The sequence below is a fragment of the Lutjanus erythropterus genome, chromosome 17, assembly GCF_056507025.1.
Source record: "Lutjanus erythropterus isolate fLutEry1 chromosome 17, fLutEry1.hap2, whole genome shotgun sequence".
NCBI lineage: Eukaryota > Metazoa > Chordata > Actinopteri > Lutjaniformes > Lutjanidae > Lutjanus > Lutjanus erythropterus.
The window spans coordinates 22,963,315-22,984,311 of record NC_139333.1 but is presented as its reverse complement, the minus strand read 5'-3'; the positions used below and the strand labels follow the sequence as shown (position 1 = coordinate 22,984,311).

Genomic DNA, 20,997 nt, shown 5'->3' with positions numbered 1-20,997 from the left:
ACTCCATCTGCAGCAAAAAACATCAAGACACATTTTCTGGCAGACATTATTGTAGGCTCGTAGACTTTGTGCTGACATCCATGCACCTCCAAATTGTTGTGAACGCACAGACTTAAATTTTGCCCCAATCCTCTAGACGCTAATCCATCCATGCATGTGTGGACTGTGTCCTCCAAACAGACTCCAGAGAGTATAATCAGAACTGCTACATGTTTGTGGTGTCCTCAGCTGTAGCTCTGCCTCAGTTTGAGAGTATAATCTATGCTTGATGGAGACAATAATTTTTTTTAAATCGGTCCCTTGTTGAGTGAAACCGCTGCAGCCTCCAGCCATTAAACGGGCTGCAATATAATCCTTACGGCCAATTGTGTGATGTCAAAGTATGTCCACTAAAAGGGCTTGTTTTCACCACTGACAGACTGAGATTGTTATTCTACGTATGAGACTCTGGTTTGGTTGAAATAAACCTTTTGTTAATTAATTCATATTATTGCTAGATGTGAAAATATCAGGAGAGGAGAGAGAGGGAGGTCGGACATCAGAGAATCAGCATGTAGAGCCAGGATATTGTTTTATTTTGACCAAACCAGGAACTTCATCTATAAAAATGGACTTTGGTTTTGATCTTCAGTTTGACTTAGGCAGAGAAAAACACCTAAAAAAAAAGGGGGGGGGAGTTATTAAAGGGATATTTCACCCAAAAATGAAAATTCAGTTATTATCTAGTTACCTTCTTGCTGTTTGAAGGTCGGGTTTGGTTTTTTAGTCCACAAAACTGGAGTTTCACAGGAAAACAGAGTTTCAGCATCTCCCAAACAACGTAAGAGAACAGTGACCAGTTTTCAAACCGAAAAACAACCCAACAAAAGTTTTTCTTTGTTTCTGTAAAGTTTGAATGATGTTTTCTGATGATAAAATTACAGTTTCTGTAAAAGTAGTCTGGTGGTGTTTATGAGAGGGATATAACGGCTGTTTCTGCTTGAACAAAAAGGATCTTGCTCTTTTACAAAAAGGATCTCTCCCATAATATTGTCAGACACTTAGAATACCAATCTGAGTCTTTCGGCGGCACAAACAAGCAGCCGCAACATTCTCACTCTATACTGGACCACTTTCCAAAATAATTCTCCTCATTATTCACTTAGACACAAAAAAAACAATAGTGCCAGTGTCAATACTCTTATTAACTTTTATTCTGGACTGGAAGAGCTCTTGTGTTTGTCATCAGATTTACTGTGTTTACTGGTACCCATAAAGAAATGGCAGACATTAGTGTCTGTGGGTTGGTACCCGCTGCTTCTTAATTTATTATCAAACCATGAAAAACACCAGCTCACAAATATCTGCAGAAATATCTGGTGACTGTGGTCACTGAGAGGCCATTATGAGATGGGCGTTGGCAGGACTGCAGGGTTTTATCCCATCAGTCCACTAATGATTTTTAGATGTGAGCTTTTTTGCTCTTTATCTACAACCCGTGTTCTTATATATATGACAGTCAGCAGCACATTTTTTAGATCAGATCTGGGTTCAATGATTAATGAATTAATGATTCTTTGCTTTTATTAAATGATTATGTGAATAAAACACACTTTTTTGTTGATTTCATATTCCCATCTTTTAATTGTCTGTTTAATAAGCTATCTTTTTGAAAATCTCATGCTTTTTTTCCACACTTTTTCTTTATTGTTTGACATTTCTGTACTCTGGAAATCCACATCTGTCAATACAAAACACTTATCTTCAGACTGAAAGCATTGTGGTCACTAATAGCTCACATCGACATATTCCTACACTATAAACGCAGAGCAGACACATGCACATTATGAACGCACAGGAGAGGGATACAGCTTTTAGTTTTTACGATTAAAGTTTTCCCAGTTTAAAAATACAAAGCACTTTGATTTAATTAACAAGTCACAGGAGTTAAAGGAAATAGGTTGAGCCTTACCTGTGAGGAAGAGCAGAAAGATGAAACCAGTAAACATCATGACTGCAGCACCTGTGAGAATCCAGAGTCAGTACAGTTCACATGTACCCCTGTCCTCTCACTGTTGTCTGGAAGCGCCACCAAGTCTGTGTCAGTCATAAAACCACTGCTGCATACTGGAATGAGGGCCGGGCTGATAAGTTTTTTGTTTTGTTTTTTTGAAATAATCTCATTGGTCTGGGAGCGATCCGGAGATGGTCACTCCCAGCACTCCAGTGGTCATCACTGCATCTCTCAGCGGTCTTTTAGGAGAGGAGCAGTAGGCGGGAAGGTCCCTGGTGGAGACAAACACGGGCGGTAATGAATGTTTCCTGGTAAAAAGTAGAGTCACTGCACCTAATGAACATTTTTCACACAAGTCCCACACATTCAGCACAAGAAAAGAAAAGAGATGGAAAGGAAAGAAAAGAAAAGAAATTAAGGTGTTGCAGCAGAATTACTTAGATACAGAAAAAGGTGTCACTTTACAATGAGGGTTACACATGAATTTCATGTTAAACATGTTCTTAGCACATGAGAAACGTGATTTTGGAACATTTTCATGCTGTAATTTGTATATTTTCATGTAAAACACATGCCACATGTGATAACATGTCTCCTAAATTTGATCACATTTTTTTTTTGTAAGGAATAATAATTAACAGTATAATTAGTGGGATAATGTACAGTGAGCTTTGCATCGGGGTCCTGCACCACTTTGTCGAGGTTTATTTTGCAATAACTACCCGCTGACTGTGAAAAGGCTCAATGGCGTTAATGTTAACTATGTTAATGTACACGTCATTTAGTTGCTTATAAGATAATATCAATGTTAGTTAATGCAGTAACATGGACACAGGAAGTAGGGGTGCTGAGGGGGCTGCAGCACCAAAAAAAACAGTACAAAGACAATATATTTAATGTTCAAACTAATAAACTTTATTTATTTTTTTTGTAAATATGCACTCATTTGGAATTGTGACAGGGGCAACAAAAGTTGTGTACCGCTCAAAAAACATGTGTTTGGAACGTTCAAAGGGTAAACGGGTTAACTGATATCATGATTTTCAGAGATGTCCCTGCTTATTTCAGCAAGACAATGTCAAGACACATCCTGCACATGTTACAACAGTGTGGCTTCACAGTAAAAGAGTTCAGAAGAGTGCAAAATACAACAACAGAGACCACGGACTGTTGAGCTCCTGAAGTCATATATCAAGCAAGAATGAGAAAGGATTTTTCTTTCAAAACTTCAGCAATTATTGTCCTCAGTTCCCAAATGCTAATGGGTTTAAAAGGCACTCAGCTTGTGGTGTTTTAAGCACCAAAACAATACCTTTGACAAATTCGAAATCAGTGTCTCTGTAAGTAAAAAGGGAGAAAGTGTCAGTGGGTACCTGAAGCACTTCTTACATAAAGTCACACAGTAACTACAGGACATGTGGGCTGTAATCTAAAGCATTATCAATCATATTTACTGTGTAATAATAGAAAAGGTGCCCATTCATTAAAAAAAAAATACTTTGTGGGCTGTAATCTAAAGTGTTACCAACCAAAGTGCTGGAAAAAATGAAAATATGAGGGTGCTATAAAAAAGGGGTTTGGATCACCATGAATGTCTGTCTGGAAAATCCATCCAGTGATGGCTGAGATTTTTCAGTCTGGACTACGAAGGAGGACTGACAGTCCAACGTGCCATCCATAAAGACACACCTGTGAGCAGAGCTAAAACAAATCAAATCAGCACGCGCTGTGATTCAATGTGGTTAAACAATGAAGCATGTAAAAGTCCTCAGGGGACGTTTTAAAGGCACCGTGATGAGTGTGTCTCTGCATCCACTGTAACACAGCACATCCATACTGTGATGGACATAACGATCGACCGGCCTGCTTCTTCATGATGTCTTTATACCATCGAGAATATCAGGCGGGTGAGGACGGTTGTGATTGGTTTAAAGTCTGAGTGACAGATGAGCTGTGAGGTGTAAGTAGACTGAAACAGGAAAGGTGGGGAAGATCTGTTTGTCTGAGCAGAGACATAATGTGAAATATGACAGTTTTTGAAACATGGCATCGGTGAGGTCACACGCACACTGAGACTGTTGTCAAAGTGACGGATTTCAACTGGAAGCAGTGAAGTTTCCTCTTTAATCTTCTTAAATCGATTGTCCTGATTGGATTACATCAGATCAGATTTGTCTCTATTGTTGTCATGCTGCACAAATGATTTTGGGAAGTGGTTGTTGGGGTAGATATTAATCTCTTACATCATAAACCACACTGTAAAAATACTGTTTTAACTTTGAAAAGTAAATAATGTCCAGGCTGCCTTAAAATTTTATATTGATTTAATTTGAAAAGACAAATTAATTTCAGACTGGGATTATTGTGATGTGTTAATGATTCAAAACAAACTTTTCTTGTCAAATAAACTTGATATTAAATCAGTTGTACCTGAGAAAACATGTTCAAGTCGAACCAACAACTCCTCAGTCTGACAAATATTACAAATATGATACACTTTTACATTTTCACAGTTTGAAAAGTCTTTTCTTCATTTTACATCTCAAGCAATGCATGTTGGGAAATCTGCTAATATGCTGATCATGTTTCTTTAGAAACTAAATTTTATGATTGATTGAACTTTGCACAAAAAAATAGTCTCTTAAGTTTTGGAAAAGTTTTGCCAATAATCAATCTTTTACTGAGATAATTTACTTTCATTTGGTTGCTAAACGTGAATCTCTGACTTTTAGAATCTCCCCAAAAACATGTATCTCAAAAGTTATTGAGTAAACTCAATGAAATGAAAGTGAATATTGGTTAATATTTTAATTAAACTTTAGTTAAAAACTAAAGAGTTTTAGTTGGGCTCAAAACTCAAAAATCTATTGTAAGTAGTTACCTTGAAAGTTTGATTTGTCTCAGCGTTTTGTTTGTTTGTTTGTTTTTACAGTGTAGAGTACATTCATTCAACTCATTTCAAGTCATTTTATAAAAACTCATGTTTCTATATTTTGCATTTAAATCTTAGAGATTTTAAGTTAAATTGATCTGAATAAATAAAACTTGTAATTTAAGTTAATGAGAAAAGGTTGGGTGATTTGATTAAATTCACACAACAGACAGCTTCACCTTCATTCAACTTAGCTGATGCTGATACTGAAAGTTGTTTTGTTTTTTTTTTTAAGTTATGTTTTTGGGCTTTTCTTGCCTTTATTCGATAGGACAGCTGAAGAGTAGACATGAAAGGGGGATGAAGAGAGAAGGGATGACACGCAGCAAAGCGCCACAGGCGGGAATCGAACCAGCGGCCGCTGCAGAGGACTGATACTGAAAGTTGATGAGTGTGTTTTGTCAATTAAAAACATCTTTAGGACCAACTTATTTATTTTAGTCAACAAATTGGTCATGAATTCACATTTACTGTTGAAAGATTCCAGTAGGTTTAATGTGCCCATTGTTTGTCTTTACTCTTAAAAAAAAGTCAACATTTAGTTTTCACTTTGTCCTCTGAAGGTAAACAAACATGGATTCTTCATCACGCATTTCTGTGCAATCGTATTCAAAGGTAATGCATTAAATTGGCTTCTGCAGGTTTAATCAACAGTATCATCTCAGCAGTCTACAGGATCTAGTAACTTTATTTTAAACTGTGCAAAAGTTTCACCTGAACCACATAAAATAAATTTACAAGATACTTAAATACATGTGTGCTTTTAAAAGACTGACATGACACAATTTTACAGTGAATTTCTTTCATCACAGGTTTGCATAAACATACAATACAGAATAAAGTTGTTAAAAGTATTGATACTTTAATACTTTTTCAATACCATGAGTTAGAAAAAGGTATCAGGTATTGTTTTTTATACTACTACTGTGTCGAAAATTCTAGTGTAGTGAGAACTCTAATACAGAAACTGAGGTATTGCACGGTATTTCTAGGTGTTCCACTCCATGAAGATGAGCAGTAGAAACAGTGACACAGTGCTGACATAGAAAATGAAGAACCCCCTGTTGATTCTTTCGGCCCACTGGACGGACGTCCCTCCTTCCTGTCTGCAGCCGAGGTGCAGGTTCAGAGTTTTCTGCAGCTCCTTCAGCTCCTCCAGGATCAGCAGCAACACAGGAGACTCTCCGGACTGAACGATGTTGTTAACCTGCACAAACAGGAGTCACAGAGTCGTGTCAGAGCGGAGTTATTCTCCTGCTGAGACTGATCATGTTTTACAAGCCAGGTGGACAAAATCATGAAGCGTCTCATGCATTTTAATACAAAGAATATTTGCCTGTTTACAGACCAAGTTATTGCTTCTTAACAGTTTGAGTCAGGCATCATAATCATGACAATCTTGATTGATGCTCCTATCTGTCTGCAGTTGGTTTATAGTGAAACATTATGCCTTTAAGTGATGAGTAATATTGTACAAATCATATGTGAAATGATGGAAACCCACTTATTATCTTCGTTATTTGATAGAATTGATATTTTAGAGTCTGAGAGAAACGGTATGATGATCAGGGAGTGAAGGGGCAGTTTTAGAGTGCTGTGACACTGCAAATAACAGGAAAAGGAAGTGGTTTTGCCCCCCTGGTCTCCTCCTAAATCATGGGAAATGCGGTTGCTCCTAGTTTTGTGTGTGTAAACAAGCTTTTATTGTCTCAAGATGTTATGAATATAAGTTTGCTGCATGATTGCATGATTTATACCACCTGGTTTGTGATGATAATCCTGCATCTGAACCTCTGATGCTGTACCTCTTCAGCCACGGGCAGCAGCTCATGCGGTTTCTCGGCGCCAGATTCTTTACAGACACACGAACAGTAGGTCCATCTTTTCTCCTCTGAAAGCAGACAGCGGGTTTGACATGAGACTGACTGCACAGGAAATATTATGCATAATTATGAGTTAAAAGTTCATTAGAGTCAGGTCAGTGTTCTTCATCAGGACTGTGTGGGTGGGATTTGATCAGATAGAACCAAATGTGGGACCTGCATGGAGTCAGCAGCCAGATAAGCTTGTGTCTTAGTATCTGGGTCTCACCGGTGTTAGAGTTATCGATTTTGTCTTTTTCCCGTGTGTCTTCGCAGTCCTCCCTCAGCCTGAGCTTCTTCTGGGATGCAGTCTCCTTCTCCATAAGATAAGTAACTAAGATCGTCTCCAGCAGACTGAGCAGCATCAGAGCAAAAATCACAATGCAGTAGGTCGCTGAGAGGAGGAAACAGGCATTAACTACTTTTTTTTTGGTTTTGGTATCTGGCTCACCTGACTGTATGAATCATAATGCAGTTAAAAATCATCTGTAAAAGCGGGAGTCTGTACCTATGAGCGGAGTCTTGTTGGACATGGAGGGCAGGATGTCGTTCAGGATGAGCAGCAGCACGGAGATGGCGAGCAGCACGGTGACTTTGAAGCCCAGTTTCTCTCCTCGATGGTCTGCGATGAAGAAGGAGGCGAGGTCCAGAGTCAGGAAGAAGAGGATGGGCAGCAGGAAGTTGATGACGTGGAGGAGGGGCCTCCTCCTCATGGTGAACTATGAAAACAAGTTCAAGGGTCAGGAAAGAGCCACCAAATGACAACAGACGTCATGACATTTCTCAAGTTAGAAACCTACTCCACATGTCAAGAGCACATTTTTAAACTATATCTTTTAATTTGTGTGCACAAATAAGTAAAATGTTTTGCTCTGTAAATTTCCTTATCAATAAATTTCAGAGCACAACAAAAGATAATATTGCTTCAAAGACCTTCCAGTAATTGCTTACCCAGTTTAATAAGTAATAAAGATCACAGTTAGTAACTTGTGAGATTTAATTAAGTAATATGAGAACAAACCTCCAGACCTGCTTTGAGCATAGATTTTACAATTGTTTGGACTCTACTGGAGGGATGAACACCAGTACAAAGGTGATAAGATTTTACACATCAAACCATCCAGTGATCCCTGGTGCTCTGTATAAAATAATCTACGTACAGTGTATACGAGCTGTTCCCACTGTCTTTCATGGAAGGTGAAATTGACGCTGGTGACGGACAGCTGCAGGAACTCCCACTCCCCCTGCGACTTCATCAGCTCTCGGGAAAACTGCGTGGCCCGAGAGGAGTTGGAGAAAGGAAGGAGCCGAACTTCATCAACTGAGGTGGGAGGAGAAAATGCGAGTGAAAGGAGGTGGAGGTAAACAACACTGACTTCAGTACAGACAGTCACACACTTCCTCCCTCACCAGAGTGTATTGCAGATCCAATGGTGATGTTGCATCTCTGCGTGTCAAAGGGGAACTTGTGGACGTCCATCTTGCAGGTGCTGACCACCTTCATGTCCTCTTCAGAAGTGATTGTCCCCTCGTGAGACACGTACATGTAGGGATTCAGCGGGGCCTCATCCTTTTCTACCCTGAGACATCATCACAAAAGCACACAAAATCTTTTCATGTCATGTTTGTAGAGCATTTAAAAGTCACACTTTTCCAACACCGATCATTAACTCAGTCAATAGATGATGGAGATCCTCCTGTCACCTCAGGATAATGTATTTACTTCTCTTTATGTTTAACAATAGCATAAAATTGGTTGTGTGTCCTACTAATGAATGTGAGCACACAGTGAAGTCATTTACCTTCTGAATAAACAGGATCTCTACCAAACTTTACCTTTCTCTTTCTTTTCACTGCGTCCAATTATTTCTTGTTTGTCCTAAGCTTAATCTAGCTAGCTGTTTCTGCCCCTGCCATATTAATGCTAGCTAACAGATGTTACGTCATTGTTCCGATGGCCCATCACTACAAAACCCAAAACGCAGTCCAAGAAATGGACCAAAACCCAATTTGTTCGACAGCCTTTTATCCTGAATGGCCATTGCTCCGAAAGCCCATGGCTCTAAAAATACACACATACCCTAACCAACTGAAGTAAAACGATTTACGATTTTATCCCGACAACTGGAAATTTGTCCATGACAGTAAAAAAAGGTTGTTAGGTGTAAGATTATAAAGACCCCCGCTCATTCAGCACCATGGACAGAGCCGACAGGCACTGGACCAACAACTGCAGGGAGAGTGTGTATTCTCGGAGCAATGGGCATTTTTATTCATTTATTTATTTAAGTTTTATTGCAGGGTGCATAGTACTAAACAAAGTGTGGAAAAAAAGAAAGACAAACAAAAAAGAAAAAGAGAAAGGACACAAACAAACAACACCTACTAAAAATGTTGTGATGACAACAACAACAACAACAAAGGAGGGAAAGGAGAAAAAGAAAAGAAAAAAGGATGGGGGGTATTAGCACAAAAAACGTGAGCATTGGGCATTTGTTTTCAGGATAACAGGCTACAGAACAAATGGACTTTCAGTCCAATGGGACATTATTTGGACCATTGGGGTTTCAGAACAATGGACAGTCCCCAGTTAACACACTGCAGGCTGCTGCATCATATTAATCGCACAGGCATGAGACTGGTATCAATCTTTAAGTCTGACATTGAGAAAGCAAGCAAATAGACTTACTTTACACTTCCAGCATCTGTTCATAAACTGTCTTTTGTGTCTGTGTGTGCTGCAGACTCACATCTCATAGATGAAGAGGTCTGGTCTCCAGAGCAGGTCTCTAGGAATTGAAATCTGAGTGATTCCACAAAAGTCAGCAGGATCCCATGAGATGTGTTCAGTGTTCCATTTCTGCAGTAGATTAAAGGTGAGTCACCAGAAAAATAACTGTCTACTGATTTATGAATAATCAAAATGAGAAGCTATAAAGATTTAGTCACCATTGTTGCCCAGATGAACGGGATGAAAGTTTGTGTTTTCTCAATCTGGTAATACACACACACACACACACACACAGATCAGAGGTGATCACTCTACATGGCAGAATTTAGTAGATGCATCATACACCAGCGCAGCCATTTAACACCTACCACAGCCAGGATGGCGTACAGGATGATGTCCAGCTCGATCACGGTGGGGTGCGTGTAGTCCAGGACGGGTCGGGTCAGTTTCAACGCACTGTTATCTGAGGTCAGGTTCAGGTGGTCCAGAACGTCCAGGTAACTGCACACGTTCTTAGAGGGCGCCCCGCCTACTGTACATTAAAACAGTAATCAGAGAAAGGTTTTTCTTAAAACTTCAATTAAAAAAATATGTTAAAACGTCTGTTTTTGATTTGCTCCATTTACTTGCATTGTCTGGATAATTAGGTTCTTCACATGTTGCATAACAGTAACTCTGTGGTATACATGTGTATATTCTCTCTAGTCCAGTGTTGTTGATTTAAAGGGATAGTTCTGATTTTTTAAAGTCGGGTTGTATAATGTACTTATCAATAGTTTGTGTTTTACCTGCAGTAGATCAGAACCAAACCCCTTAAGCAAAAATGGTAATTTTACTGCACAGTTGCTGGACTACCACTGACACAATCTGTTGGTTTGTTTGAGCTATTGTGTGACTTCTGTGTTTTAAAAGGTTAGTTCAGATTCAGCAAAGTCACACAATAACACAAACAAACTAACCAATCAAGGCAGAGGTAAACCAGCAACTCCCGTATTCTGTCAGGCAAAATCATTGTTTTTGCCAGTGGAGTTTGGTTGGTTTTGAGAGAGTGACATTTGGTGATATAACAGTGGTTTCCCTACAGTACAGGCTGTCTGAAGTCAAAGTAAAGCAGTGAAAATATTCTAAATCTAGCCTACACTTAAACTGAGATTCTTTCTTTTTGATGGAGACAGTTTTTAGATGGCTAAAATACATTTTGCTGGTGACCGCATCCACGGCAGTTTATTACTTCGCTTCCTGCAGCTCCTCCAAACTGGGGGCGTGCCGACCGCCATCTACTGCAGGCAACACACTGACGATGGATAAGTACCTCACACAACCACTTAAAAAAACATCAAACTATCCCTTTAACTAATTTAGCACTTTTAAACTGTTCCTGTATGAAAACCTTGAGCTTTATGCTTTATCCTTTAGGGAGTTTATAAAAAAAAAAAGAAAAAACAGTCCACAGTTATATTCCTAGCTGGATGACAGAGAGCAATTAGAGCAATTTTCTTCTGTGTACATTTTAGCAATGCAGATGTTTTGATAAGATGGAGGGGACTTCTGGATTTCTGGTCCATTTAAAGTCATTTTACTTTGTTTCCTCCTTTCAACGAAGCTCTGTTTCCTCTTCCATCGTGTCAACAAAGGTGAAAGAAAAAACAGCAGCATAATGCAGCAAAACAAAAAAAGTCATGGTACATCCTCAAACAGTTTATACATCAGATATAAACAGTGCAGAGTGATGGAAGATATTGCAGCTGATACTTTGCTGTCTCTGAGGAAAACAAAACTTTTCACAGGGTCATGCACATGCTCGTACAGCACAAAGCCTTACCTGTGGAGACGACCAGGAGGAGAAAAGCAACATGCATCATATCTGCAGCTGTAGAGTGTGTGCGTTAAGAGTGTGTGTCCCAGCTGTAAGACCAGAACCTCTGTGTGATGCTGTCCTCTGATCTGCAGCTGCATGAAATGAGAAACCCATCCCACATGGATGACATGGGTTGACGTAATTGGTTAACAGGGTGGTGGGGGGGGGGGGGGGGGGGGGGGGGTATTCAATATGAGGTCTTGTTTTGACTCTTGAGGCAGGTGAGGTTGAAAATGACAAATATCAAAACTAAGAGAAAGGCAGGTGTGCAGGATTTATCCCTGTGAAAGGAGCAATAACGCAAATTTATAGCTCGCTCACAACTTATGTGACAGTGATGGGTGTTAGTCTGTGCATGTGAGCACAGACAGCACATGACAAAGACAACTGAGACGGTAAAATTCAATTAGTTGGTAATGTGGTAACATGGTAATGACATTATGAACACTGATGGCATTAAAACCCACTCATTGTGCTCCTCTGCCAGGATCAAAGCTGGAAACTGAGCAATAAAGCTGATTTATTATTGATGAAAACATCTAAAAGTCTCTTTTTGAACAGTAAGTGACTTCAGTGATACAGTTTGAATTCATCAAATTATGTTTTACTAATGATTATTTAAAGTTTTGATCATTTTTTTCTGATTGATCAAATAATCATTAGTTGTAAACAGTGAAAAAGTGTCTTCAAGTTTTTTCTGCACTTTTCTTTAATTAAAGACTAACCTGATTAATTATCAGAAGAGTTATTATTGTTTGTTGTTTCAGCTCCAAATGGATTATAATATTAATAAGTATGTTTTCATTAGAGTATAATCATCTGAAAATAAGAATGAGCCATTTATATCTACAGTACAGTAGCCCAGAATGGACAAACCAAATACCGTTGGTCCAAATCAGAGGTTCCCAAACGTGAGGTAAATCCAGGTTTACCCACTGGGAATTTCTGACAGTGATACATTATCATTGCATTATGTAACTATCAAAAAAGTTATGAATGATTCTTTAATTTACTATCAGTACTTTGTATGCACTAATTTCCCAACACAGAGGCAAATTCTACACCCTAAAACAGAATGCCTTTAAAAACCTTTCATCAGTGTGAACTCCAGTTATGTCTGTTTGTCCAGTTGCTGGATGGTGGGAATTACTGGAATGTGACAGAATACATTGTGGTATATAATGGTTGGTTATTGACCATCTGTTATATACTTTCCATGATACATTGCTGGATACTACTACTGATACTCTGGTCACTTTATAAGGTAACAAAACAGATGCATATTGAGAGAACTCGCCCAGAGACTATTTGTACTGGTGACAAAAATACAGATTGAGCTCTGTGGTGGGAAAGGGCTGCAAACCTTTGACCTTTGAAATGATTGTATACAGCAGAGAGGAATGTGACCATGTTAGGAAAGATCTCAGAGCAACGCTTCATCTTCAGGGACATGAACCAAAACACAACACTGCCCTGATTAATGAACCTGTCTTTACCATTCAAATCAACAATCAAGATCACTCGGTGACTGTTTAGATGCAAAAACTTTATTGTCCATTTGATGTTTTCTTTTTTTTGACATTTTCACTCATAGTTCTAGAAAAGTGGGGTCAGGACCCATTCCTCTGATATCATACTGCGACTGGTGCCAGAGAGCGGCTTCATCTACACATTCGGACTATGATCACATGACTGTTTGCAGCTTGGATATAGTAGTGCAGTACTCTTGACCGTAACAGTTCAGGCCAAGGGAATAGGGAGCCAGCAACTGATATATTATAGCACTGCAGAAGGATATGGTCCGGCTTTACGTGTGTGCAGTGATCCATCATCAAGTATTCTACAGGAGGGTGCAGGCTGACCTAGACTAACATGCTTACTCTACTATCGCCTCATGCACCGGAACGTGTGTCGTCTAGGAAACAGCTAATAGTGCATTAAATGTTGATACCGTCCCTTTTCAGTTATTCGTTATGTGAGCGCGCAGGTGTGTGCACACGTGTGTAAACCTTTACAAATTTTTCACATATTTTCATCCACATTCTATTCAACGACACAGTGTTTTGCAACAAATTAAAACACAGAAACGGAGAACATCAAGAACAGGTGAGCTATACATTAACGTTATACAAAACCGAAACAACTAAAAGCTTCACAAATGAGGAGAAAAAGGGTTCGTCTGGATGATAATAACGGGAAATTAACTGTATTCACACGGCGACCGTCTATCTCTGATGATATACTCAAGGTGGAAAGATCAGATGTCGTACTGCTGTGTTACAGTCTGTGTCATACAAAGGTAGAGAATCTGACAAATCATTATCACAGAGTTCAACAGTGAGGTTATGGAAGTGAAAATTATGTTCATATTCTGAATAGAGGGTTTACATTATTAATCATAATGTTGTAACCAACCAAGTTCAAATTACCACGAGCTATGAGATTGTGAAATGATCATTTATGTTCCTGTAGAAGCCACAAGTCCAGATTATATCAAACAAGTTTTAAGATAACTATGTTTTATTTGCAATGTCATGGAGAAGTACTACAATACCCACAATCCTAAAGTGTAACAGTGACAACAGTGATTGGGGGAGCTCGCAGTGGTTTATGGGATGAGTAGTTCCTTCACTCTTTAAATAAATATGTAAAGACTTTTACTTTTTATCCATTTTTCCTTTTTTATGTTTTTTGCTCTGAATCAAATGTTTTATGGTCATAATTCATCTCATAGTTGGTTGTCTTAGTTCCAGGCTTAAATTGAACAAGAAATTCACTTCCTGAACCTGGAAGCTGCTGAAAAACTGGATGGTCACAGATGAGCTTTATTTCAACACTTCCCAACTGATCAGCAACTGGAAAGACAAAGTATAGTGATAACTGGGGCCAACAGGGACATATTTTAAGCTAAAATAACATATTTGATAACCTGTGACAACACAGATGATAGTGTGACACAATACAACAGGAAAAACGAAAATTCTGAAACATGAAGACATCTTTGACGTAATCAAGCTTGTAAAGTGACGTTAACTGTCTTGCTCTTCTCCAAATATGTAACGTTAAGCTAAGCAGCTAAAGTTAGCGGTTGTTAGCTTAGAACAAAATCTTACGGTTTTCCTTATTATAATTGGATGCAATCTGTATGAACACTACACAACATCCAGTGTGTTTTACTTCCAGGGTTAGCATTAAATAAAAGTGTCCAAGATGTGCACTTGTATTTCAAAATTAATTTACACCTTTCCTATTATGTCTTGTAACACTATCAAATGGTACCATTAGCGAGGACGTGGATAAATGCTAACATTAGTTGTTGCTAGCAAATGGGTTATCAAATATGTTGTTTTTAGCTTTGCCTTTTCAGTTGCTGATTAGTCATGAAGCTAAGACACGATAACTATTTATCAGATTATCTTGCAACGTGGAGCACAGCAGTACGACACTTGAGCTTCCCACCCCGAGTGTGACATCAGAGGAAAATGGCCGCCATGTGAATATGGTGAATATGAGGATGAACAAAAATGCCAGCTAACCACAGTGTGACCTCAATCTCACGTTTAGGTTTTCAAATTCACTGTGTGATGTTTTTTCCCCACAATAAAATCCCTTTACAATGGCAAAAATAAAATTAAAAATAACAATTGAAGACATTGAAATGTTTGAATTTGAATGGAACAAGCCAGTGCAAACACAGTTTTTGTTTGAACCGCAAATGAGCATTAGGAGGAGGAGATAACAGCTCCGGCATGGTTATTGCTTGGTGGTACTTGGTGGTTGAATTCCAGTCGATAATACTGACATGCTAAAGATGGAGCTGCAGAGGGAGAGGATGGCATGGTGTGTGTGTGTGTGTGTGTGTGTGTTTGAACCAGTTTAAAGTTTAATTCCAGTTTAAATGTCATGTACATTCCCCTTCTAAAGAGATCCATCATCCTACATTCTGTGTGACGTCTTTCATTTTTTTCTTTTTCTTTTTTACATTTTCAGTCCATTTCTGTCCATTGTTGGCCGCCATTTCTTGGTTCGTCCGCCACCTTACCAGTCCGACCGCTTCTTCTGTGTTCACATTCAGCAGAGGTGTTTGAAAATCATGGCGGGAATGAGAGGAAAAAAACGTCAGCAGAAGTCGAAAGCTGCATGCGGGAGCTCCCTGATCCGAGGAGAGGAGTCAGCACGGTTTTTTTTTAGCTCGCTAAGGTAAGGTAGTCTGGTGTGAGCTCACGTTTAAATAGTGTCCGACCACTCATTCAACATACAGTTTATAACAGAGAAGAAGAAGAAGTAGAAGAAGAAGAAGAGGAAGAAGTACATTAGTTATAAATCCGATTGCCGATCACAGTAGCCCCTGACTGTTTGGCTGGTAATAGAGGAGAGGAAAGGAGAGGAGCAGCATGTATTTTCTAGAGATAGTGTCACAATACACAGCTCTCATTGGTTAGAGACCTACAGGTAATAAATAATAACGTAGCAGTAGGCTAATTACTCCCACAACAAGTTAGGTCACAGACAAAAACAACAAAATAAAGAAACTCCGGTGAGATAAAAGTGCACAGACAACAGACAGGTGATCATTCTGTTCCTCTACCCTCCTCTTTCCACTCAAGAGGAAGTTTCAGCTCCAGCAAAGACATCCAGGAAGTGTTCAGACAGATGGAAGAGGAGGAGGATGAAGAAGAGGAGGAGGAGGGTTTCCCTGTTCAGTGAGGACAGTATCCAGCGATGCAGCACTATGGCAGGGTAAGAAGAGCTGACTCTGGACGGAGAAGTCTGTGTTTTATGTGTGTGTGTGTGTGTGTGGGTGCGTTCGTTTTTGAGTTGTGTTACACAATGAGTGGTCCACGGCGGGGATGTTTAGGACTCTGGCCGTCCCTGTTCTCTGCCCCCTGCTCCTCCAGGTTGATATTGCTGGTGGAGGTGTGGTGGGGGTGGGGCTCCAAAACAGGCCTGTAGCCCCCGAGGTACATCAGACCTGAACGAGAGAAGAAGACAAGAACGATAGAGACAAAAGAGATTTATGATGCAAGGTCGTCACTCAAGAGGAAGTTTCCCAAGCCTGTGAAGTTTTATTTCAGCACAGCAGAGTATCTCACTCATTCTCTACTCATTTTCAGTGAGCATAGGGCAGAACAATCTTTTCTTTTGACCACCACATTACATACGGCGGTCACAACTGATTTTCACGAAGGAAATACTACATTCTTGTGCCTCAGTTTGATAATAAAAGTGTTTCCATCCACTCATTTTTATGCTCATTTTCAATTTTTGATTTAAAGGAGGGAAAAATGCTAAAAAGGTCAAAACCTCTACCGATCTGGGACAATGATCAGCTTGAACCCATACGACGATACAGTATAACCAACCCACTTCATACGTGCCCTGTAGGCTCATATGTGTGTGGATGTATATGATTGGTTGTCTTTTATAAATTAACTGCTTCATACATATTTTAATATTGTTTGTAATATGTATAATGATGACCCTGATGAAGGCCACAAGTCAAAACACACTGGACTAACAATTTGCAAACAAAGTAGAAAAACAGGTACTTACGCCTGGCTGAGGTGGAAAAGTTTGTGCATCAATAAGGATAAAATGTGATAAAGTGATGTGCACGAAGCACGTGATTTAAACATCCACTGAAGAGACAAAAACATCAGCTCTCTGAGGAGGTTTCCTCAAATTTATACATGAAACATGTTTGACTGTTGTTCTTTTAATTATGGCGCCTTGTTGCACTCTCTTCTTCTGCATTGGTTTAGTGGCACCAAAGTGGAGAAAAGACCTTTTTCGCAGCAACCATTTTGACATGAAACAACAGGGTGAACACAGGTGATAACAATGATACTAATTAAGGTTTGGCTCCCTTCAGGGACAGAGTCATGGTGCTGCTACTGTGCATGCTGACTCACTGGAAAGGCTCTGCTACACTAGTATCATTGGTAACACCTGTGTTTACCCTACTATTTCATTTCAATATGGCGTCCTTGAAAAAGGTCAATAACTGCTCATCTTAATGCAACTGACTCCTAATATTTGTATGACAGTAGCAGATGGAAACACACATTTCTTCACTTTTTCTTTCACATATTTTCTGATAACTAAACAAAATTTGGATGGAAATTTGACTAATCCCAGATGTGTTTTTCTTTAACCCTTTACTTCTGAGCAATCAGGTTTTTAACGTGTAGTCTGACATGCATCTCCCTAAAGTCTTGTTCAGACTGCCAGCACAACACCATTTTTGGCATATCCAAATTGCAACCAAACTGATTTTAGATAATTGGAACCCAAATCAAGGAATGAATCTCCGTCCAGATGCTCAGGCTGCTTAAATTGGGCTTTGTGTTTTGCATCATTTGCAATGCGACACACAATGATGTCAAATTCAGAGTGACAGAAGTGCATCAGAGGAGCCGAGGAGAATCAATGCTTCTACTATCAGAGCAATGTGGAGGACAATACAGAGAACAGCAGTCTGTTGACAGTAAGGTTTGTCTGGTCTTCTACAGCACAATTGTTTGGAGGCTGAGATAATGGATCTCTATATCTCATGCTTCTGCACTAGAAATCTGTGTCACCAGCATACGTGGTTCCTGACGACTGCATCTTTGCCACACCGAGCAATGCAGATCTGTTTGTGATGTCTGTGCAAACAGATACGATCTGATCAGTAACAAATAACAGTGTGGGCAGTCTGTCTTAATGATCTGATTGGAGAAACCAATCTGATTTCCCTGCAGTCTGAACAAAGCCTTCATCATGGCAGGAATTTTAAGGCTCGGAGATCAGTAATATGACATAGTTACCATCTCAAAAGACAAACAGCTAGTAGTCTGATCCTGGCTTTGCTTTAGGTGCAGTTGTACAGTCATGGAACTTTGTTGATTCCTTTTTACCAGCGTTATTAATTATATGTTGACTGTACTGTCTTCACTTGCTGTCTTGTTGTTGTTTTTCTTTTATATTGTAGTGTTATACTAGAAGACAGATTTTTAATTTTTGTAACAACTGCAGTGTAGTGTTACACAGAATCAGTTTTTAATCATCAAATAAACTCAATCAATCAATCAAAATGAATGAATTTGCACCCACTGCTACCAGGCTGCCTTCACATTAAAGACTTATTGAAATATGTTTAGCACATTTTAATCCCTGTCCCTGCATTAAGTGGTTCATTATTTTCTTGATTTGTTTCAAAATATGTATCACAACAAGGATTTTCTGAGATTTAAAAAAACAAAATCTGTCTCTGTCTCCATCCTGTAAAGCATTAAAATATTTTTGATGACTCATGCTGCAGTCTGGTTTGGACTGGAGACCAGCAACTGGGACACTATAGGTGCAAGACAAAGATCAATATCTATAAAACTTGGCTGCTTGACTTGACTTTCCACTGCAAAGGTCGTAATACTCTACTTTTCTTAAAGTGTACAATACCTTGTTGACATTGAATGTCTTTTTTATTGAATAAACAAAATAATATGACCCTTACTCAAAGTAAATAATGGTAAATATCAGACTATCTGACTGAGAATAAATGTATCTTTCAGGGAATAACATTAATTATTGATGGTTTTAGGTTTCGACCACAGAGAATATGAATAATGAATAACATCAGCAATTAAAGCTACCTCACCTCAAGTATTACTGTGCAACCTGAAATGACACTGATATATATAGTAATATGATCCACAGATTTGTACATTATTTGTGCATTTCTTATTTTATTTTTAATTTCTTCTTATTTCCATTTTTTCTATATATATATAGGCGGTTGTTAAATATTGTAGAATAAGGCACATGCTTCTTATTTGTTAGATAATTTTGTTATATGTTGTAGCATACTGCTCATTTTTTCATTCTTCTTATTTCCTATATATTATTATCTATCCTTATATATATATATATATATATATATATATATATATATATATATATATATATATATATATATATATATATATATATAGATATATATTTGTTCTTCATGGGAGAGACTGTAATGTGACCCAATTTCCATCCCAGGATCAATAAAGTATTTCTGATTCTGATGATATGCTGTAATGAGAGGTAGACTCTGTGCTTTCACTGAGAAAAAATAAATACTGCACCAAAACTAGTGCAATCTTAGTGCAACCTTAAATAAAATCAATTAGTGGCAGATAAAGCAAGTAATTAACAAAAGAAAGTGATTTTTATGGTGCATAAAATAGAGCAAAAGCAAACTACAATATATGACCCCGGTGACTAATCTAGCATCTAGCCATAACTCCATACCTAGTCCTCAATGTGCACTGGGCACGACTCCTCATCTGTCCATCCGAAAGAAGGCGAGAGAAGAGAGAGAAAGAAAGAAGAGAGAGAGGTAGGAAGGAAAAATGTCCAGGAAAAGACAGCAGTAGACGTGAAGAATGGCAGGGGGAAAAGGAGAGAAACAGAGAGATAACAGAACACTTTTACGACACAGAAAACATGTCACACCATCCACCATAAAAGACCAAAGGGGTGACTCAAGGAAATGAAGGTAAATTTAAGGTTTTAGAGGGGAAGAGGCTGAGAGCTACGAAAATGATGCAGAGCTAAAGGCTGGGAATCCAAAATTTCTAATTTAACAACCAAATCTTTAAAATATAGTAGATCAAGAAGAAAACTGATGCCTTTAGCTCTCATCACAGTAACCCACCGAGTGTTGAGAAGCAGGGAGGAGGTTTGGGAGAGGACAGGAGGGAAGATGGAGGGATGTGAGAATGCGTTGCAGATGTTTGGCAAAGCGGCTCGGAGCTGGCAGACGCTGAACATGAACTTCAACTCTGGGATGGACCCGAATCTTTCTCTTTCTCACACGCACTCGCACAAACAGAAAACACAGCATGCCAAAAGCACTCATCAGACACGCAACAACACACAAACAGAAACACACACCAGGGCTTCGGCTAAAGGTGAGAGGAGGAGGGAGAGAGTGCATAGCTAATCGGTAAAAAAAAGCAATGAAGCACCACAACACCAAAGGGTAGGGATGAAGAGAAGAAGGAGGGCTCCAGATCTTCATGCTGGGCAAAGATGCTACAAAATCTCCTCTCTGGTCATTAAATCTGCCAAAATAAAACATCTAATTTGTTTTTCTTGTTTCTTTCTAGCTTCAATTTGCATTAGCATTTTAGCATAGCAAGCTAATGTGTCAGAAATCCTTTAATTCTTCTGACTGATAACTCATGCACTCTGTCTCTGTTACCCCTCCCCTCATCTTCCTCACTTCTCCTTTCCTCACCCTCCCTCCCCTCACTCTCATGCCCAGTCCTCAGCTCTCATCGGTCCATGTTCGATAGGTTGCCACTCACCGGCGAATCGGCTGTCGGGAGCCTGCTCATTATCCAACCCCAAAGAGGGCGTGTCACAGAGGGCGACGCCCTGATTGTTATTGGCCAACTCTGGACACCTGCTCCGCCCACCTGCAAGCGAGGGCAAAGGTCAAACAAGAGCAGCCAGGCACAGCAGGGGGGGTGGGGTGGGACAGGCGGGGGCGAGGGGAGGAAGGGGGAGGGTGTCAGAGGTGGAGGGGTGAGGTTGGCCATGCTGGAACGGTATTACTAAAATAATAAATGCATTTTACCACCACGT

The 20,997-nt window shown here is 39.3% G+C and overlaps 2 protein-coding genes across 5 annotated transcripts in view; both read right to left on the bottom strand.

The window, feature by feature from the left end:
- Positions 1-5,912: 5,912 nt before the first annotated feature.
- Positions 5,913-11,467, bottom strand: LOC146312236 (5-hydroxytryptamine receptor 3A-like). The gene is made up of 10 exons (XM_084741012.1): positions 11,341-11,467; positions 9,887-10,047; positions 9,737-9,781; positions 9,538-9,647; positions 8,198-8,367; positions 7,948-8,108; positions 7,296-7,506; positions 7,017-7,181; positions 6,731-6,816; positions 5,913-6,132 (listed from the first exon to the last, which is right to left on the bottom strand). Exons 1-10 carry the CDS (start codon positions 11,378-11,380, stop codon positions 5,914-5,916), a joined length of 1,368 nt encoding a protein of 455 aa, XP_084597138.1. The 5' UTR covers positions 11,381-11,467; the 3' UTR covers position 5,913.
- A 3,548-nt stretch (positions 11,468-15,015) lies between these two features.
- rnf157 (ring finger protein 157) overlaps positions 15,016-20,997 on the bottom strand; it is a 33,120-nt gene continuing 27,138 nt past the window's right edge. The window contains exons 18-20 of one of the 4 annotated variants that reach the window (XM_084740700.1): positions 20,718-20,828; positions 19,657-19,691; positions 16,211-16,348 (exon numbers count right to left, since the gene is read on the bottom strand). In XM_084740700.1, coding sequence (XP_084596826.1) covers positions 19,657-19,691; positions 20,718-20,828 — 146 coding nt within the window. In that variant the 3' untranslated portion in view covers positions 16,211-16,348. Of the gene's footprint in view, positions 16,349-19,656; positions 19,692-20,717; positions 20,829-20,997 lie in introns of all 4 variants that reach the window. The other 3 variants (XM_084740698.1, XM_084740701.1, XM_084740699.1) reach the window with 3 other exon arrangements.